This window comes from Vanessa atalanta, chromosome 4 (assembly GCF_905147765.1).
Source record: "Vanessa atalanta chromosome 4, ilVanAtal1.2, whole genome shotgun sequence".
Taxonomy (NCBI): Eukaryota; Metazoa; Arthropoda; class Insecta; order Lepidoptera; family Nymphalidae; genus Vanessa; species Vanessa atalanta.
Genome location: NC_061874.1, coordinates 7,739,094 through 7,760,758, shown reverse-complemented (window position 1 = coordinate 7,760,758; position 21,665 = coordinate 7,739,094). Strand labels below are relative to the sequence as shown.

Here is a 21,665-nt window from a genome sequence, read left to right as displayed (position 1 = left end):
ATAATTTATATACATATAATATTATTTTTGTTATTTAAGTATAATATAATAATTTCGTGTAAAATTTAATCTCCAAATGACTAAAAGAAAATATAAATGTAATAGCAGATGTTTTACAAACGTTTGAATTAAAGTGTAATCATTATTTGTCAATTTTATCATTCTTAAGATGTTTTATATAATTCATTTGCCTTTCCATAAAAAAAAGAAAGAGAAAGTCATTTTGACATTGACATTTGACATTTACTTTATAATTGTAATGTACCACCGGCTGAAAGTCTAATAAAAAAAAAAACAAATTTTATTGGAACTGATAAGCAAAAAAAAACATTGCTATAATTAACTTTCTACTGTTTATAATTACCCAACAATTGCTTACGTGTATAAAAATGGAGTATACTAACAAGGTTTGTGATTTTTTTTTTTGTAATATACCTTAAATTATTTATATCTAAGTACTTAAACATAAATGAAATTCATTTTCAGAATTTTCCACCTTTAAAAAATGATAGGTTGCTAAAAGCAGCATGTGGTAAGGAAGTTGATAAAGTTCCGGTTTGGGTAATGCGACAGGCTGGGCGATATTTACCAGAGTTTCAAGCTGTACGAGCGAAACATGATTTTTTTACTGTCTGTCGGACACCTGAACTTGCTTGTGAGGTTACACTTCAACCTTTGAGGCGTTATGAACACCTAGATGCATCAATCATTTTCAGTGACATTCTTGTTATACCACAAGCGTTAGGCATGACTGTGGAAATGCATCCTGGTGTGGTATGTTTTGTGAAATACTGCTAATACTGAGTTCATTAATTTGTAATCACATATAGAATATTATTTACTAATAAACGTAATAATTTTGTCTGCATATTCACTAGTATCAAATCCTAATACTAAGTACAATAATGTGAGTAATTAGATTGAAAAAAAGTCATCGGTAATATATTGAGTAAGTCATATTAATGTAGGTTTTTCATATTAAACTAGCCAAACTTCCAAAACAATATCCTATCAGAAAATACTATTGTATTGGTAACTTAATAGAAAAATGTTTCTATCTTAAAAAATGGTAAACTTCCGTATAAACTTTTAACTGCATTAGAAAATGAATTTTTAAAAATCTTTACTTAGCTATAGCTTTTTTTTTTAAAAAGATTCCTGTGCAAATTTATGTCCCATTATAGAAACTGGCTTACACTGTGTTATATGTCAGTCAGTCGTTTTAAAATATTATTAAGTAGTTTTTATAAAATTCAAACAAACAATTGGTATAATATTAGAAAAATATTTCAGGGCCCTGTCTTCCCAACACCTCTCCAGGATGTCTCAGAGATAGATGAACTTAAAGAAGAAGGTGCTGTATCAAGACTTACTTATGTGGGTGACGCAATAACTTTGACACGGCACAAAATAGAAGGAAAAGTACCCTTGATTGGATTTACAGGAGCACCAGTAAGATTTTATTGATTTTTAAGATGTATTTTATTTATTTACATGCATTAAAGAATATATAAATTATTATGTAATTTTGAATGCAGTCATATATTTATATTAATAATTTTGCAGTCTGAGGTAAAATTTTCATTTTAAGTATTTTCCACAAAAATGACAATGTAGTAGGTTGTATAAATAAAGTATAAATAGAAAACTGCTTGATACTGATCATATAAATTTTACTTTTCTAGGAGTTCCTTTAATGTTGTTTTATTATGACATATATTTACTAATAAAATGTCTGTTTTTAGTTCACCTTGATGGGATACATGATAGAAGGTGGTGGAAGTAAGACTATGTCTAAAACAAAGGACTGGTTAGAAAAATATTCTAAGGATGTTCATAGACTACTTAGTTTGTTAACTAGAGTGATTGTGGACTATTTAGTCATGCAGGTACTTTACTTTTAATTTGTTTTCTATTTTGTATATTGTTTTAATTTCTTATTTATTCATTTTATAATGTTTAATTCATATGCAGGTGGAAAGTGGAGCTCAATTGCTTCAAGTTTTTGAATCAAGCGCAGACCACCTCACAAGAGAACAATTCAATGAGTTTTCTGCACCATACCTTAAAGATATCAGATCAGGTGTAAAAAAAATATTAGAAGAAAAAAGTCTGGATCAAGTGCCTATGGTATTAATTAGTTTTAACACATATGATTGATTTAATAAAAAATTGTGTATTAATGTTATTATTTTTTGTTACAGACAATATTTGCAAAGGGTGGTGGACATTCCTTAGATGTACAAGCCCAGATGGGCTATGAGACTATTGGCTTAGACTGGACTGTAGATCCCATTGAAGCTAGAAAAATTGTAGGTAGCAATATCACTCTGCAAGGAAATCTTGATCCTCAAGATTTGTACAAAACTCCAGTAAGTATATCCCTTTTTTTAAATGAAGTAGTTGTGGTATTTTACAGATCATTTCACAAAAATTTTTACTTTTTTTCAGGAAGAAATTAAGAAATTAACTATTGACATGGTCCAAAAATTTGGTAAACATAGATATATTGCAAATTTAGGTCATGGAATTACACCACAGACTCCTCTAGAGAGTATGACTGCATTCACCGAATCTGTACATGAAGCTATATAGACTCTTGAAAGGGATGTTTTACTGTTGTTATTTGTTTTGATTGTGGGAATAAAGGTCACTTTTATGGTAATTGTTTAATGGATTGTTACAATTATAAACTTACAATTATGTGGTTAATATTAATATATGTTTACATTGAATAAGCAGTTTTTGAGTTTTGACTTGTTGCTGGCATATCTTCATCATGGCTGCCAGCAGATTTCTTCACATACTAAAAAGAAAAACATTATTATGTAATAAAAAGGCATTCTTGTTATAAATTAGAAATTTTAACTCAATAATTTTTAAATCAAAACAGTCAATAAATAGGGTTTTTGTACCCAAGAACCTTGGCTAAAAAACTAAGATCAACTTAACAATTAATTGTTAACTATTAATTTAAATAAAAAGTTAAGTTTAATATGGGTTATCAATATAACCATTTGAAATATAAAGGACCAAAATATATTTGTTTAATTTACCTGAGGATTTACTTGAATTTGCTCATCCATTTCTTGAATATATTGATGGAGCTTAGTGCAAGCAGCCATTTGTTGTTCTAATACACATAAAGTTTCAGGTGATGCATACTTCTCAGGACTATCAAGGAATACAACCATACCATCCTTTTGATTTATCATGGCATAAATTTCTCCCTCTTCAATCTGTAATTTTAAATATTAAAACTCAAATACATGCGAAAGATAAAAATAACAATGTGTATAAAAATAAAATCTTAGTAATCAATATTTTTCCATTAGTAATTTTTAACATGTAACAAATAATATTCAGATTTTTATTGTATGTGAGATTCAAAGTTCAAACTGATATAGTTACATAAAAAGAGAAGTTAAGAGGTGGATATACATTGTAGAACTTTTTATTGCAGTGTATTGCATTTTAGTGTAGCAATGCACAGATAAAGTCCATTAAATAAAATAATGAAAGATCTATCGCAAAAATAAGCCAATATTGTGCAAACACTGAGGAACTTGGTACTATATTATTAAATATATGGATGTCTTTAAAAATCATAAAGCAACCAATTATATAAAAAAGTGTAATTTGCTTATTTGTTTCCATTACATTTAAATTTTTTTTAAAGAAATTGTACTATATATGTTGTAAATTAACATTTATTTATTAAAGTTATTTCGATAATTATTACTGAAAAAAAAAAGATTGAATGCAACTCAAATAAGGCTACTTTACATATATCCAAACAAAGATTTTTAACTTTGCTTTATTAACAACCAAAAGTTAGTTTAAAAGTATAGAACTATAATAATTCAATCTTACCATATTGAGAATATAACTTTCAGCTTGAGCTGGTCCAGTTAGCTGAACACGGGAAGCGACATCACTTAATGAGAGTGTTAAAAAGGTTTTAGTGAGTCTCTGGATGTTCTTTTTATACATGGAACTCAAAACCTATAAAAAAAGAAAACCTTTTGTAACACAGAGGATTTTTTATGATTAAAATACCAGTTTCATAATATTAATATTTTAGTTTAATAAAATTTTCACAAAAGACTTGAAGAAATAGTTATATTATGGTCTAAAACATTTAGCAGAAAGTTGTTGAAGAAAGATAGGTAGATATAAGATATAATAATTTCTCTTTACTAAATTTATGTATGATATTCATTGAATCTATGTTAAGTGGATCACATTCAACTTACGATTGGAAAAGAGCTTATTTCTATATGCTTCATAAAAATATTTCATGAAAAAATTTCTTACCTGATTAACCAACCCCATATTCTTGTCTCTTACAAAAGTTTCTCTATGTTTTATAGCAGTATGTTGAGAAGTAGCCAGTTCGTGGTAGGCAACAGATAGGGGTTTGAGAAAGCGACATACAACTTGAGATGTGTATTTAGGCACTGGTTGTATCTGTATTAGGTAGAGATCATTATTATGATATAATAGAATAATATCATTAAATAAATATAACATGATTTTGTGACCATTATATATTATAGTTATAGTAGTCCAATTATTTTAATAAAAACATTTATTACCTTTCCATGTAAAATTAATGATACTAAAATATATTTCTTATAAGCTTCTAACATTATGTGTGAAACAACCATAGCAGGAACAGTGACTACAACTTCAAAAAAATACAATGCTCTATCATAGTTTTTCATAGCTGTGTATATCATTCCCCCATAGTAGTAGTATAAAAGAAAATGCTTAGAGTCATTAACACCTCCCAGCTGTAATAAGAATATGTTTTTATTATGACACAAATAAAAATTATGTACACATTTTCATATAAAGGTATTAGGACATTTGATACAACACCAATGATAACTGACCGAAAGAAATCAGTGCTTAACTAAACCCCCAAATATAACATATATAAGTAAGTTGTATGATGTTGTATTGTAAAACAAAATATATTTTACCTCTGAACCAATGCTTGTTACATCAGTATCCAAAAACTCATAAGCAGGTTTCATACATTTAGAAAGTAGGCACAATTGACATAAATCAGCATGGATGGAAGTTAACTGAGAGTCAAACAATTGAATTTTCCTAATGGCTTTTCTTAAGATTTCAATCCCCCTTATGGGTTGCTTCAGTTCCACGAGGTGATCAGTAAGTAAATGGCATAGATCTGCATCTGTAATTATTAATAAATTGTTTGAACCCCCCAAATAACAATAGTGAAATTCACAATTTCACAGTAAACATAAGTAAAATTTATTCCTTAAAAATAATTATTATAATGAACTAGTTATTGCCTGCAACTTTTCTTGTGTTTCAAATGTTAATAATAAAAAGTAGCCTAAGTCCTTCCCTGAAAGTTTAGATTACTTCTATTTAAAATTCATCAAATTGTGTACAGTGGTTTGGCTGCGAAAGAGACACAGACAGGCAGAGATACTTTCACATTTATAATATTAGTATAAATTAAATAATTACTTACAAAGCTCTGGACAAAAGCGAACTTGTTCACCATTGCAATTGCTAATAAAATCATGGATTTGCTGAAACATTGTTGTTCTATCCACATCAGGGTTACTCTAGAATTCAACAATAATTTATATTAATTAAAACAAGTTTAGCATTATTGATCTTGAGTAAAAATTTGTATATAAAAATAAAATGAGTAAATAAAAAGGCAACAACATCATTGTAATTTGAAATAAATGAAATACCTGTGGTAAAGAGAATTTAGCAACAAGTACAGCTAGAACTCCAAGAGAATGTTGCTGAATGTCTAGAGTCTCCAGTACAGTGTTTAAATGTGCACTGTTTCGCTGTAGTACTTCATCGGATTTTCCAATAATATCGCACAATTCACGAAAATTGCCTATTAACCAAAACATAAATAAGTATTAACTTAATCATACAATGATACACACTTGATAAAAGGCAAGTTTATAATTTACCCGAGGCCGAAGTAGTTCTCACATTATTTACAAATTGTTCCAGCGGTGAAGCCATTATAATTTTATCAAATATGCCCTATAAATTTTACACTATGCAGTTAAACTATATGCAAAAAAGAACAAGTCGCAAAATCAAAATGATTTAGACATTGGCATTGACAATAGGGTATATCAGACAGCCACCGCTGAATATGACAAGTGACAATTACGACATTGAAGGTATTTTAATTTATTTCCTTTAAGATAAAATAATTTACTGTATATTTTACATATTCCCGTAAAAGTAAAAGCTATATTTAATATATTCTATCTAAGTCTTCTTGACAATTTCAATAATAACGCACAAAACATTCAAAAAAATACATTGGGGTAAAAACATATTCTAATTTCTAATTCTTTAGTAATTTTTCTTTTTTCCTATTTCAAATAAGTAATTTTTTTTCAATATATATATTAAAATAAAAATAACCATAGTGCATATATATTTACACTATTTCCGATTTGATTTAAAAAACATAATAATCGCATTTATGCAGTTATTCTAAATTTTTATATTATATTATGTAAAACAAATATAATATAAAACTTTTCAGATTAGTGTTGCTACTTTAGTTCTTATCGAGCTATTTAGCCCGGATAAAGCTATTTTGTAAACCTATAAGAAAGTTCACACCACGTGTACGAAGTTATACAATTATTTCGACCTTCACACCCAAAAGCAGCCATTCGGTACATATTTAGTTTTTTTTATGGTAACCTAGGTAGCTTGTATAGACTGCCACCTCGTGTAAACTCTACTTGGGCTGCCATGCCATGTTGTAGCATTGAGCACTTATATAAAAAAATATTTTTCATAGCATAGCAAAAATGCAGACGTCAATCAGCCATCGACTTCTTGAGATATGATGAGGACAATTACAAAAATCAGATTTTAAATTATTTAATAACTCAGTTTAAATTGTAATAGTTGTATTTTCTGTAGGGACTTACAACATTTCAAGCACATGATTAAATTTGTAAACTTTTTTGTAAGTTTAATTTATTTTTATTATGACCTGAAATATATGCAAATGCAAGTGCAGAATAAACAAAGTTTCAGGTTTAAAAGTATTTATTTTTTAGCACTTTCTTGCACCTTTTTAACCTAGTGCCCCTTTTCCATCACTGAGGTGGCAACACTTGCTGTCTCAGATTATATCATTATAAAACAAAATGTTTTTGTTTTGTAATATATTATTACTTATTTGTTTAAGTAATTGATATGGTTTAAGTTAATTTTATATGTATTTTCATTTTAAAAAATAGTATCTAGAATGTACTGAAGATAATATAACAATAATAAATTACATTTCTATTGGCTAATATTCGATAAGTAATTATTAAGTGGGCAAAACAATAATTAATAACATAATTTATTATATCTTTTGGAATGATTAATAATTATTTTATCGGATAACACATAAATTAGTGACTTATTTGCTACCATATTACCAATTACAAAACTTAGATGTGAGGTTATAAATTAATGAAAAATGTTAATGAATTACATATCATATTCGAAATTTTCTAGATTAAATTGAATGTGGGAAAAGTAACTAAAAATATTTCAAAAGGAGAAATAAAAACGAGTTGAATATACTAAAGAGGCATGGAATCTGAAGAAACATTTAAGTCAACATTAATTAATTGCTTAATGCAACAAATAAGTGAAATTGAAGTTTTAACTTCTATTTATAATGAAGATTCTATTATCCTAACTGATGCTAATGCCCTTAAAGATATAAAAGATTTTGTTGAAAATAGAATTCCATATACACCTAACCATTTAGATTTTACATTCAATCTTGTAATAGATGGTTTAAAATTAGAAATATCTGTTAATTTACCAAGCCTTTATCCAGAAGAAGAACCAGATATGTATATTAGATGTAACCAATTAAATCGACAACAAGAGTCTGCCTTAAACTCTGATCTCACTAATTACATTAAAAATAACCACCTTGGAGAACAGTGTTTGTACACAGCATTTTCATGGGTTCAAGAAAATATAGATCAGTATAAAAATAAATTAAATGAAGTTACAAGTCCACTGTCTAGTGCAGTTAGTGGTACGTGTAAATTTTCAAGATTGTGGATATATTCACATCATATTTATAACAAGAAAAAGAGAGAAGAGATCGTGAAAATGGCGAGAGAATATAATTTAACAGGATTTTGTTTATCGGGAAAGCCTGGTGTTATATGCATAGAAGGTCTTGAAACTGATTGCCAAGAATGGTGGAAAATCATAAAATCCATGAGCTGGAAGAAAATTGTGATAAGAAAAACAGAAACCTTCAACATAACTGAAAGAAGTTTGAATCAAAAGTTTAAAAATTTTGAGGAAATACATGTTGATATGAGCAACTTTTCAAAATATTTAGAAGCATTTGGCTTAACACAAGTTTTTAATGAACTATTTGGATTAAACAATATCAATACCCAACATTATTAAAATATCAACAACATAAAATATATTTATTCAACTGTAAGCGCAACCAATGTATCATAAGTAAAAATAAACCTATTTTTTAATATAGTTTTTCATTGTTTACTGAAATCAATTTAAATTATTTGACTCCAATCCTGTATATTATAAATACTAAATCCACTAAAGACTAACAGTCGATTTAGTATGATACTATTATACAATTTAGTATCAAATGATAAAGCAATTTACTTTCAGTTTTATTCTAGACAGGAGATAAAAAATATGCTAGTGCCAAGCTAGTTGCTAGTTGGCTAAATATGCTAGTGGTTGACACGTGAATCTTGTTGGATTATTTCAAGTTTACACCGGGCAAACTAAATTCGTGTTTATATTTCATCTCGTCTGGCGATAAGGAAAAACAACTTCATAAAACCTACATGTGTCAGATGTTAATCTTTTCCATTTTTATCCACCAGCCATAGCAGCATAGTCGAATAAGCTGCACAAATTCTCAAATGGAATGGCCTAAGTCCAGGCAGTGGGTTACGGAATTTTGTTTGTATGAGTTACAAGTTTAACAGATTGTTGTATATGAATTGGGTTTTTGAATGATTTTTTTTATATTATGAGCAGTCTCCATTTATGTTTGTAGTAAATATATTTAAGAAGAAATTATACACGTAATAAGAAATACATAAAAACTTATGAGAAACCTATCACTCTTAGATGTGTTGCAATTACGTGAGAAAGCAAGATTCAGTAGATTTTTTAAATAAATCTGTAATATATTATATCGAATTAAATAAACTTAAAAGGCTCTATGGTGCAGTACCTTTACCAAGAGACAATGTATACATTAAAAGAGTTGATGTCAATGTGATTGTCAAACATGACATTTGATTCTTCATAATTTAAAAAAATGTTTTACATAGTTCACCCGTTAAAGAAGGGAAAATCAATTTCTATTATTTAGTACTCAAATTGTGCGAAAAAGTAAATTGGTGTTAATATTTAAAAACATTTTATCACCGAATAAGTACTTCTTCACATTTATGTATTAAATATAACAATTTGAATCTAGAGCTTAGTCTTACCTATGCCATATGACTTTCGAGTTTTACACATATTTAACAGTTACTATAAAACTATTATTCTACTATATCGAGGAATTAATTTAGTTAATACTGATTGAGGCATTAAGAACCTATTCACCTAAATAAAAATATTTACGATTCTTATTTTAATTCTTATTTAATAAGACATTAAAGGCAGCAAGTAGTAGTCCTCAAAAGTGTAAAACAAACTTTGAATATAATTTCCACATTGATTTACATATAGTAATTGTTCTTACTGGTTGTCACCATTAGTTATTACATAAAAAATAATACAAACTTGACAAAATGTTTCATTGTGGGATGCGACAAATGGAAGAGAAGCATGTTGCTAATCAAGTAGATCTTATGGTTTGGAGTAACCGTCTTGATTTATTAGCTCTTAGCAATTTTAAAGGTAATTCATTGTATATGTATCTTCTTTTTTAAAAACAGTTAATAAATATAAATTATTTGTTTGTCTACTACCTTTACAGGAGAAGTCCAGGTCCACAGGCTTCATTGGCAAAAAGTTTGGAATTTGCCACCTCCCAAAGATAATGTAGTGGTTGATTCAATGGCATGGAGACCTGATGGCAAGGTAAAATGAATACTCAAATGAGTGTCAAATCAATAACTGTGTGTTGTTGTTTTGTGTATGTATGTACTATTACAAGAAGGCACTAAAAATTACAAAAAAAAGATATTTATGGGCTGAATGTATATCAGTAATAATAAATACTTGACCCAATAATTAAGCAAAGCCATTTTTAGAAAACTATAATTTATAATATTTTAGAAAAGTATTTTTAAAAACATTTCAATGCTACTAATGTTGGTGTATAAATAATGCTTTAAATATGATATGATTCTGTAATATTCATCTTACCTTTTTTTTTTAATCAGTAAATATTTTCAGGCACTGGCTATTGGTTACAACTCTGGAACTGTTTGCATAATCGATATTGAAGATAAAGAAATTATTGACAAGTATGATTTTGCTTATGAAACATCTGAAGAATTTTATATGGCTAATAATTATGGAATTCCTTGTATTACATGGGCTGTTAAATCAGGAAATTTAGAAAGTGCATTGGAATATAATGTTTATGTAAGTTTTGTGTTTAAAAATTTGATTATAAATTTCAATTGATTGTAGTCTAATAATTAAATAAATTTTATTTTCAGGATGATCCATCCATATTTCTGCCAAATCCTCCTTCTCCTAGTAATACATATAAAAATCAGGGTGTAGAGGATAATGTAAAGAGTTGCCATGACAACATAGATCAGACCCAATTGAGTATGCTAATGATTGCATATGGCAGTGGAAATATTTATATGAGTGTTTTTGGTAGATATCCATATGGAACTATTCATCTATCTCACATTACTAAGGATGATTATGGAGAATATAAAATACTTGATATAAATTTATCGGAAGATTTTAGTGTTATGCAAGTATTGTATTTGGACAAAACCACTAATAATATTAGTTTGTCACTTGTAAACACAAGTGTATTATCAGCTTATGCTGAAGAACTGTTTACAGTTGCAACGAAACATGGTCAAATTGTTTCATTGTTGACACATTTGGATAGAACAATGATTTCAATAACAGAAGCTTGGGAACACATACTTTTAGAGATGGATACAAAAATGGCTTATTATGCATCTTCAGTAGCAGAGGGTGGAGTGTCAGCAGATTTGCTGGAACTACTAATGTTAGGTAACTAACTACCACATTGATTATAAAATGTGAGGATTTATTATTAAATAATATTATTATATATATTATTATTAATAACATGGTATAAAAATATATTGTGTTGATTTATTAACCTATTTTCCTAGTATTACCATTTTTAACATATATAACACAAGGTTAGGTTTTTATTGTATTTATTAACATAAATTTCAGGAGTCCCATCAGATGAATTAGAAGTGTTCTTGCTCCAAGAATTAACAGCTAAAGGTTTAAAAAAATTTGGCAATTCAGTTGAGTTAAGTTATTCAACTATACAAAAGTTAGTTTTGAGGCAGCTAAATATTATTGGTCAGAGTGTTACATATCATCTAGCAGAATTGAGAGGTTTAACCAGAATACCAGATAGATATAAGGTAATATTTATTTCTTTTTTATTTGATATTTACAGTTACAATAAGTTTACATTAAGGGAAATTTGTGTTAGGGTGGGACCCTGTGTAGATGTATTCTTCACCCCCCCACCCATTTTACTAAAATGGTGTCGAAATAAAAATGTGTAATAAATACAATTTTTTTTTCAGGTTTTATGTTTAGAAGAGAAAATGGTTACAGAAGCAATAAGAGCTTCTTGTGCCTTTCTAAATAAATGTCTTGAACTGCAACAAGTAATTGATGTATCAATGCGCAATTATAAAGCATTTTTTAGGTGGCTTTTTGTTGTAATAGTTCGATTACTGGATGAGCAAACCTCAAGTGAAATTGTAAAAATAACCCAACAAGAGCTCACCCATATTGCAGAGTTTTTGTATAATTTTGATAATGTTCATGAGGAAAACACTGAAAGTCCAACAGAGAGACCTGTTAAATTTAACTTAGAAAGGTTGGGTCAATATTTATTAGATGAAGATTTAACAATACTCCCAGATGATGAAGACAATCCATGGCATAAATTTCTCAAAGAAAATTCATGTCTATTAAAAGAGAATGATACAATATTTTCTATGTTAGAATTTAAAAAGTTTTCTTTGGTACAGCAGCAGAATCACTTAAAAATATCTGTGGGTAAAATATTTGATGTTAGAATTAAGGATGTAGCCAAGTATTTCTCTGTATTATATAACCTTAAATTATATGAATATCAAAACAAATTAACAAAAGAACATTTAAGGATATCACAGATATTTGATGCTAATGAGGACAGATTCATGATGGCATTCACTGACAGTGAACATATGACAGAAGGAATAAAATTCATGTCTGTAAATATTAAGGACAGAATTTGTATAGCCACAGCTTCGAAATTTTCTATATCCTCTTTTTTACTACGTGATAACATTGATATACCTGAGCAGGATCTCTCAATTCTTGATCTTCAATTTTATTCATCAGAATATTTATCAGTTTTAGTGAATCATCCAAGTATAGAAGACTGTACAATTTTTATTCAAGTTCCATTGAAAATTGTTTTAGAAAATTCAAGTGAATTTAATATGAAATCAAAGTCATTAGTTTTTAATGAGAAAGTTATAAGCAGAAATTTATCACCACAACTAGATATTAGTGTTTACAAAGTTCTCGATAAAATGGATGGCTTTCGTATTGCCGTATCTGGTGGTCGTAAAGTGGCTGTTGTTTTGTCAAACAGTCATAGAAAGGTTAGAGTCTTTGAAATGGAAATTAATGGAGAAGACGAGGAAGATGAGACTCTGGATACAACACCTCTTTCACAAGGAACAAATGCTAGTGAAAGTCAAAACACACCTGATAAGCATAATGATCAAGACATCACTTTTTAATTAAATAAAACATGAAACTTTATGCAATTTTATTTAATATACCTATCTCTATATACAATATTTGGATTATGAAAGTTGAACAAAAAATACTTCACTGTTAAAGAGTACATAAGAGAATATTTAATTATTGATAATATTTGAATACTTAACAACTTATTTGACCTGGTCTATCCATACCTCTACTTATTTTTAGTTATCAAAAGCTTAATTAAAAATTATTGTTTTAGTTTACTTCCTTAATATAAAACATATATATACATAATATGAACTCATAGATAACTTATAATTTAGAAACAAAATTTATATTAAACTTGGACTTGGTGTTTTTATTTGTATATTTTCAAAGACAGAATTAAAATCTGTGTCTAGTCCCTGGTTATCAATACCATATAAAAGATGTTCAGAAGATTGATTTCGGCTTGGACCTGGTGCTGGTTGACTGATAGCAGTAGTAGTACGATTATATATTTCTTCACCATCCTCTTCATCTTCTTCCACTAAATAATGAATTAAAACAAAACTTAAATATTTTTTTATATGTTTCTAAATAAACATATATCATGGAACAATTATAAAATTCTATGATATATAATAATAATTCATCTAGACATAGCCATTTAAAATTTTAAATACTTAATCAATTATAAAATAATAAGTGTTAAGATCATCTTTACCTGGCACAGCTGTACGACCATCATATTTGTTCCATTCTTTTCTTAACCTAAAGTATATAACAGCACACACTATCAGCACTAGTATGGAGATTACAATAGCTGACAATTTAATTGCATCTGCTGTTGTGAATGTTGATCCATGAACAATCATCTCTACTTCCCCTACTGTAACACCAACACCATCAAGCTTCTTTGAAAAGCATTTATAATAACCAGACTCAGTTGGTGACACACTCTGAAATATAAAAACATTAAATTTACCATGGATTTCTCAGAATAGAAGTAAGTTTTATTATTTTATTTTAAATTATCTAATTGTAACTTAATTGAAAAGCTAATTTAGCGAGGATTTGGTTATTAATTATTTTAATCAAATAAAATGTTTCAGTACATGAAATAAATACAAATGACGCAAATCTGTATTTTTACTTATAAACAAAACTTTACACTTATTAAAAAATACCTAATGTTATCAATAGTACTCACATTTATATGTAGCTTTCCAGATAATACTTCATATTTATATTTTTTTTCATCAAATGTCGTCTCAGGGCCAATTATTTTTAAAGGATGGGAATCCATGAGCCAGAACATAAAGTTATGATCAAAATCATTACTATCACAGTTTAAAACTACAGTTGAACCTGCAGGCACCTCAGTAACTACAGTACTTTTAATATCAGCAATATTTTCTGCTATAGATGGCATTTTGAAAGTTTTTCTCCTTTTAATGGTATATTATATCACTGCAGCTTCTAAAATCTAATAGAGCCAATGATTTGTCATGACTATGCAAACTGACGATTTCAATGGATGAGTGCCAAGTTTAAAATTATCTCATAGTCACATGTTCCCACCAAATATTTATAATAATACTTCACAAAATACAGTAGTGGGCTTAAGCCTAAATATAAATTTCTTAATACCTACTGCTTCTACTTGAAATTTTTATTAGATGCATAAAAACTTTAACACAAAGCACTGGTAGCAACATCCAAATAGGAGCCATTACTACATATATTGGCAAATTAAGTTTTGTATATTCCAATTTTATGCAAATTATTATTTGTGCAGCCATTTTGAGCCCTATAGCTGCTATGTACCAAACGTTTTTATTGATTGTTCCTTTAAATCTTTCGATACCATTTCGGCAATGAGATATCATGTGAAATAAAACATAAATTAATAAAATACTGTCGTACACCCACATGGGAATAAATACTATAAACCAATTCCAATGAGTTCTTGATTCTAATCTGAGACATAGTAATATTAAGAAAACCAAAAAAATAAACCATGTAAATAAAGCCCTATGCAGTATAGCCATTCTATAAACGAATATATAAAGTATTTAGAAAAAAAAAAATTATATAAAACTGAACTTAAATTTGCATTAGGAATTTAAAATGAATTATTTTTCTTTAACTTCTTATTGTAAACATAAATAATGTTATATGCCAATATCAAAGTGACATCTGTCAGTTGTCAGTCATGCTTGGTCATTTTCTATTTTTTTTTTTAGTTATAGGTGGTAAATGGGCAGGAGCCTCATCTGATACAAAGTGACTACCACCGACCATGAAAAAATGTAACACCGGAGGGCTTGCAGGTGCGTTTCCAGTCTTTATGAAATGAATACGCTCTTTTCTTGAAGGTTCCCAAGTCGTATCGGCTCGGAATAGCCGTCTTTGAAAGTTGGTTGTGCGAGGTAGCATTAGCATTAGCAGCCCGTAAATGTCCCACTGCTGGGATAAAGGCCTCCTCTCCCTTTGAGGAGAAGGTTTGGAGCATATTCCACCACGCTGCTCCAATGCGGGTTGGCGGAATACACATGTGGCAGAATTTCGTTGAAATTAGACACATGCAGGTTTCCTCACGATGTTTTCCTTCACCGCCGAGCACGAGATGAATTATAAACACAAATTAGAATAGGTACGAGGTAGAAAATGTTTTAAAAAATCGCGCTGTTGTGGATTTTCGGACATCTAGGTAGTGCGGGTTAAACTTCCAAAATCCAAAATTTGACGAGATATCCGAAGGTTTATGTCCGAAAGAAATTCAGCAGCCGGGAGCCGGAATCCAAACAATCTAAATCTTTACGCAAAGCCAAAGAATCAAGTAGATCGAAAGTCTTTCGATTGTCGCTCTGCTTTGGATACTGGGGAGCTCCCGCCCAGAGGTGAGAGCAGTATTCCATGTAGGCCAACGAAAATTACCGTCTTGCCTTGCTGAGCACACCGAGCTTTTTGATGTCAATTTGGCTTTACCTTCCAATTGACCGCGGATCTGAACATCGCGCCCAGTATTCCGATACTAGCTGTGGCGGCAATGGGAATGTTCTCAAGTCGTGGACATATGACAAATGGTGATTTTTAGCGGTTAATGCGCTAACCTGTGTCTTTTTTGGGTTGAATTGGACTAGATTTAGGTAGTCCGAGACTTTGTTTAACAAAGACTCGATTTCAGACATAGGTTTGTTCCGGTTTTCGTCAACGTTTTCCTGAGAAATATTAGTACGACCGGCTCCAAAAAGCTGGTGATTCAATTGCAAAATTACCCAGGAAGCCCATAGGAAAGAAGCTTCTTTTTTAGGGATCGGATACACCAAAGCAGTAGTTTGGGACGACGCCTAAGGCGTAGGACTGCAGGAAAAGACGCGTTAAGACCGATGCCAACTGGAACACAAAACCATAACACGATTGGAGGGATGCCATCGAGTCCACTCGACTTATGAATGTACAAGGAAAGATGTGCTTTACAACCTGCTCTTTGCTGGAGTCGGATTGTTGGTGGGTGATTTTTATCTACAAAACATTTTCTTAAATTAACAATGGTTATTGGAAGTTTTCAAAGTTTGCAAGAATAAAAAAAATGTAAAAATAGACTGTCACGATATGTAATCGAATAAATCGATAATTAAACAATGATTTATTGTTGTTCTATTAAAAAAATATTACCTAGAATATTTTTAATAGAATAAATAAAAATACAGCTGTCAGGGGTTAAATTTAATTAAGTCTTTGATAGCCTCCGTGTCAAAACACATATTATTATTCTAATCTCAAATTGTCAATGTCAATTTGTCAAATCAAATATTGAATTGAAAATGTGAATAGTTGGATATTGAATTCTTGTGATATGATTTAAAGATATATTTTTTAACTTTAATGACATTTAAATATATGCCAGAGCGGCTTCAACACTTTCTTTATGAGGCGGAGATCTTATAGAATTTTATTTACTTATTATCGTGTAAGAGCAAAGCAATAAAATGTTAGTAGAAATAACACTAATAGTAACGGCAGCGAAACTATTTTTTATGCCACTGTAGTAAGTAATAAAATTGATTTGATTATCATAATAATATTTTCTAGGCCCTTTTCATTAACTTTTTATCTTCGCAGTCGGTCTACGGATTTTGAAGTACATAGAAATTGGCTTGCAGTTACACATAATCTTACAATCGATCAATGGTATTATGACGAGACTTCAGAATGGACACTAGATTATCCACCATTCTTTGCTTGGCTGGAGTATGGTCTGTCTCATATAGCAAAAGTTTTTGACCCAGAGATGGTGAAATTAGAAAATTTAAATTATGCGTCAGATATGACTGTTTTATTTCAAAGATTATCAGTCATAGTGTTGGATTTTGTTTATATATATGGCGCTAAAAGGTCTGTGCAGTTTGTATATGAACATTTTAGTCAACTTTATAGGTGTTATAATAATAAAAAAAACTCTTTCAGTTGTTCACAGCTTTTAAGCGATGGCAACCTCCTCGTTTTTATACTTCTTGTTACCAATCCTGGGCTTCTGATGGTTGATCATATTCACTTTCAGTATAATGGATTTTTATTTGGAATTCTATTGTTGTCTATATCAAACATGATAACAGTAAGTATGAGTAATGGTGATTTAATTTTGATTAGTAATTTTTTAAAGCTTAAAATAAATATTTTATAATGCAAATTTTTTTTTATTATTTTTTCAGAGCAACTTCATAGCCACAGCATTTTGGTTTGCAGTGCTACTCAACTTTAAGCACATATTTTTGTATGTGGCACCGGTCTATGTGGTCTATATGTTAAGAGCATACTGCTTCACAGTGTCATCAAATGATGGTGTGCATACACCCTGGTATTCATTCTCACTGACAAATCTGATAAAACTGGCTTTAACAGTTATATCAGTGTTTTGTTTATCATTTGGACCCTTTATTGATCAATTACCACAGGTATCTTAAATTATTTAATTAATATTTTTTAATTCTATTTGTTTGAATAGACCCTGTTTGTGGACTACATCATTACAAGGCAATTATTTTTTAAAAACAATGCTTTTTTGGTTTACTAGTGTAGTAAATTATATTTCAATCATAATATTAATATTAAGTAGAATACTATACTGTTATGAGGACAAATACTTCTGACACAAGTTTTATGTTTTATTTTATTGTTACTTAATTATGTTTTTAAGAAATTGAAATATTTTTAAGGTTTTTTCAAGACTGTTCCCTTTTAAAAGAGGGTTGTGCCATGCCTATTGGGCACCAAATTTTTGGGCTCTATACAATATTGCTGATAAAATTTTACAAAAGTTATGTAAGTAATCATTGTAAAATAAAATAACTTATTAACTTTATGGAGTTAAGTATAATTAAATTATGTGTCTCAAGGTGAATATTAAATAATTACAGGTCTTAAGTTTGGTATCCCAGTCGCAATAACGGAAGCTTCAATGACAGGTGGATTGGTACAAGAATTTGAGCATGCTGTGTTGCCAACAATAACACCGAGCATTGCTTTTGCGATTACTGCAATATCAATGATTCCTGCTCTTATCAAACTTTGGCACCTGGGAGCTGATAGAGGATATAGATGCTTAAGTTTTGTTAGGTATTTGATATACAGTCACCATAACAACAACCAATAACATTATATGGGCTATCATAAATGAGAGACTGGTTATATAATAGATATTTTTACTTAATGTTTTGTTACTAATAAAATTTGTAAATTAAAAAAAAAAACAATTATAATATTAAATATTTTGTATTTTTTATATAGGCTATACATATGATAGAATTAATTCCCATTTCAACAGAATTTTATTTGATTTTATAGAATTTGGTATCATTAATCTATAAGATTAAAGATAATATTAATTTAATTCTATGTATTGATAATATTATCATCTGAACTTAAATAGCATTGAGGTATTTTGTTCAGTTTATAATTTTCTAAAATTGATATTGTAATATAATGGTTTGGTTTGTTTTCAGATGTTTAACATTGTGTGCTACTTGTGCATTTATGTTTGGATGGCATGTGCACGAAAAAGCTATACTCATGATCTTAATCCCCCTCAGGTATGCAATTCCTCATTTCCCAGTTTGTCATTAATAGTCAATGATTATTTAATTACTAAAATAATTTATTGGAGAACAAATTTAACAAAAAACTTAAATTTCAAATTAAAACAAAGTTAAACACCATTTCCGAAATTATTTCAATAACCTATAAAAATGGCAACATTGGTCATACCCGCTCACCCGCTCACCGAACAGTCCGTTTTGACTTCAGCTGGCATTACTCTATTTACTCTAGGATAATAATTTTGTGAATGAATAGGTCGGAACGGCAACGCTTTACCTTAAATTATTGACCCGCTAGTATTTCTGTAACTATATCTCCGATATTTTTATAGCATGTTGCACATTAATGAAATGAAAAAAAAATGTCCTGTGGTTAACTTAATGAATGTATTTGATTGTTTTATTTTATGTTAACGCCATATATTATTAGGGGTATCATTTAATCAGTAAATGATACCCTTAATAATTAAATTTGAATGCGTCACAGGCACATTGTTTATTTAAATACCTCACAAAAATAATCAAAAACCATTAATGAACAAAAATATATATAAATGGTATGAACCTGTGAACTACTGGTCAACTGCATACTGTCAAACAACATTACTTAGAATGGTTTTGTTCCGGTTCGAAAGGTCAGTGAGCCAGTGTAATTACAGGCACAAGGGAATGGGGCATAACATCTCAATTTATAGGACGCTTTGACGATATAAGGAATATTTAAAATTTCTTACGGCGCTATTATCTATTGCCAATGGTGACGAATTGTAATCCATTTGCTCCTCCGTCTATATCATAGCTATAAAAAAATTAAACTATGAATTATTTTTGTTTCAGTTTTCTCTCCGTGCTGGGCGACATTGACTGTAACTTATTTTTATTTATATCTGTGGTTGGACACTACTCATTATTTCCTTTATTGTACCCGAAAAATTTGCTGTCTATTAAAATCTTCATACTTTTGACTCATATAGCTATTGCATTTTGTTATATACCGGCATTATATGAACTTATTAGGATTAAACCTCACAAGAAAAGAGGTTTTATGCTTCTGCCTGGCCTGAAGAGATTTCAGTCTTTGTATTTGTATGGATTTATGGCAGTATGTATTTATGAGAATTCCATACATACATTTTTGGGATTTGATAAAACTTTACCATTCCTCCCTCTAATGATTACTTCAGTCTACTGTGCATTAGGAGTTTGTTACTTCTGGTTCTACTATTACTACTATTTTCTAACGTTTAATTTAAGTAGAGTTCCTACTTTAATGACAAGTAGATCAGCACGATATGAAAAGAAAGTTACATAAGTTATACCAAATACTATTATTTAATGTACATGTTAATTTTATTATAAAATATTGAAATAAAAATAATTTATGATTATGATTATGCGTTTTTTAATATCAAAAAACCTTTGGAATGTAATGGAATAATTTTACTATGTTATAATACACATACTGATGCTCTTTAGTATAAAAATAAAAAAGCAATTTAGTGAAATAAGAGCTGACATTGCCCAGTGTACAGAACACCATTATGTTTTCTAGTGCTTTCAATTTTGTATTTATAAATCAAATTGTATGTATTCAGCGGAGAAGGAAATAGTTGTGACAAAACTAGCACGTGCTGGATTCTGCCGGTTCGGCGCCATGTATGCGCATCCACACTGAAGCAAGGTGGAGGTGAAGGTGGTTTTTTTTTCATTGGTTAAACAGTGACAATTAACGAGTTTTTACTATGTTAGTCAAAATATATAACACTTCTAAAAAATAATACTAATAATCCGAGTCGTCTGTTTCATATTTTAGGTTGGTCAAACGAGGATTTATTATAAATTCGAACTGGTCTTCAATATAGTTACCTAGCTTAAGGCATCATAAATCAATTCGTCGAAATTTACCCATTTTCAATAAAGCGCATATGTATTTTTAAAATAAAAGTAAGACTGCATGAACCTCTGATCCATGTCGAGGACCGCAATCACAATGATCATGGGTAAGAAACCTACATAACACGGTACTGCGCAATATGGAAAAACGCAACGAAAAACTAAAACAAACGAAAATTTTATACTATCCATATTAAATTAGTGGCCAAAATCATAATATATTTATTTCAAGTAATTGTTGGGATTAAAAGTATTATAATTATCAATGTCTAAATTAAGATTAGACATTAAGATGTCCAGATGATTTCTATAATATTTGACTTCAGGCTAGAAGGCTATATTAGAATAGAGTATCTGCAGGGCCGGATCTACCTGATCTACCTGGATCTACCTGGATCTATATGGCTTTTTGGGCTTCAGCCCAGGGCCCCATGGATTCAAGGGGGCCCAGCTAAGTCAAAGTCAAAAATAGACGATAATGCGAAAGAATCCATAGCTTTATAAAATTAAACAGGTCGTATGGTTTCAAGTCTACGTTAAGATATGTCTTTGGTGGGCCCCTAAGTAGTTTTAGCCCAGGGCCTTCTAAACTTACCTTCCGGCCTTGAGTATCTCCGAGAACTGTAATAATAATCAGTATATAGTGTAATTAGTAGACAAGACAAAAAGTAATGTAGT

The 21,665-nt window shown here is 29.6% G+C and overlaps 7 protein-coding genes across 7 annotated transcripts; 4 read left to right on the top strand and 3 right to left on the bottom strand.

Annotated features, from left to right (window-relative positions):
* The first annotated feature begins 264 nt into the window (after positions 1-264).
* Positions 265-2,673, top strand: LOC125077829 (uroporphyrinogen decarboxylase). The gene is made up of 7 exons (XM_047689915.1): positions 265-407; positions 487-774; positions 1,294-1,452; positions 1,746-1,889; positions 1,975-2,130; positions 2,205-2,372; positions 2,452-2,673. The coding sequence occupies exons 1-7, from the start codon at positions 390-392 to the stop codon at positions 2,593-2,595; spliced, it is 1,077 nt and encodes a 358-aa protein (XP_047545871.1). The 5' UTR covers positions 265-389; the 3' UTR covers positions 2,596-2,673.
* On the bottom strand, positions 2,594-6,141 carry LOC125077828 (COP9 signalosome complex subunit 3). Its single transcript, XM_047689914.1, has 9 exons — positions 5,979-6,141; positions 5,745-5,899; positions 5,513-5,609; positions 4,989-5,206; positions 4,599-4,796; positions 4,318-4,470; positions 3,874-4,005; positions 3,057-3,239; positions 2,594-2,806 (listed from the first exon to the last, which is right to left on the bottom strand). Exons 1-9 carry the CDS (start codon positions 6,031-6,033, stop codon positions 2,726-2,728), a joined length of 1,272 nt encoding a protein of 423 aa, XP_047545870.1. The 5' UTR covers positions 6,034-6,141; the 3' UTR covers positions 2,594-2,725.
* A 1,218-nt stretch (positions 6,142-7,359) lies between these two features.
* LOC125077756 (RWD domain-containing protein 2B) lies at positions 7,360-8,533 on the top strand. Its single transcript, XM_047689797.1, has one exon. The coding sequence runs from the start codon at positions 7,627-7,629 to the stop codon at positions 8,470-8,472; it is 846 nt and encodes a 281-aa protein (XP_047545753.1). The 5' UTR covers positions 7,360-7,626; the 3' UTR covers positions 8,473-8,533.
* An 818-nt stretch (positions 8,534-9,351) lies between these two features.
* LOC125077767 (anaphase-promoting complex subunit 4) lies at positions 9,352-13,065 on the top strand. The gene is made up of 6 exons (XM_047689811.1): positions 9,352-9,957; positions 10,037-10,140; positions 10,459-10,650; positions 10,728-11,268; positions 11,461-11,660; positions 11,829-13,065. Exons 1-6 carry the CDS (start codon positions 9,849-9,851, stop codon positions 13,041-13,043), a joined length of 2,361 nt encoding a protein of 786 aa, XP_047545767.1. The 5' UTR covers positions 9,352-9,848; the 3' UTR covers positions 13,044-13,065.
* On the bottom strand, positions 13,056-14,573 carry LOC125077768. Its single transcript, XM_047689812.1, has 3 exons — positions 14,204-14,573; positions 13,718-13,952; positions 13,056-13,540 (listed from the first exon to the last, which is right to left on the bottom strand). Exons 1-3 carry the CDS (start codon positions 14,423-14,425, stop codon positions 13,344-13,346), a joined length of 654 nt encoding a protein of 217 aa, XP_047545768.1. The 5' UTR covers positions 14,426-14,573; the 3' UTR covers positions 13,056-13,343.
* Positions 14,574-14,636: 63 nt separating this feature from the next.
* On the bottom strand, positions 14,637-15,137 carry LOC125077769 (transmembrane protein 60). Its single transcript, XM_047689813.1, has one exon. The coding sequence runs from the start codon at positions 15,042-15,044 to the stop codon at positions 14,637-14,639; it is 408 nt and encodes a 135-aa protein (XP_047545769.1). The 5' UTR covers positions 15,045-15,137.
* Positions 15,138-16,815: 1,678 nt separating this feature from the next.
* On the top strand, positions 16,816-20,485 carry LOC125077637 (probable dolichyl pyrophosphate Glc1Man9GlcNAc2 alpha-1,3-glucosyltransferase). Its single transcript, XM_047689621.1, has 8 exons — positions 16,816-17,047; positions 17,122-17,394; positions 17,467-17,614; positions 17,712-17,954; positions 18,216-18,321; positions 18,417-18,615; positions 19,002-19,088; positions 19,932-20,485. Exons 1-8 carry the CDS (start codon positions 16,989-16,991, stop codon positions 20,404-20,406), a joined length of 1,590 nt encoding a protein of 529 aa, XP_047545577.1. The 5' UTR covers positions 16,816-16,988; the 3' UTR covers positions 20,407-20,485.
* Positions 20,486-21,665: the final 1,180 nt, after the last annotated feature.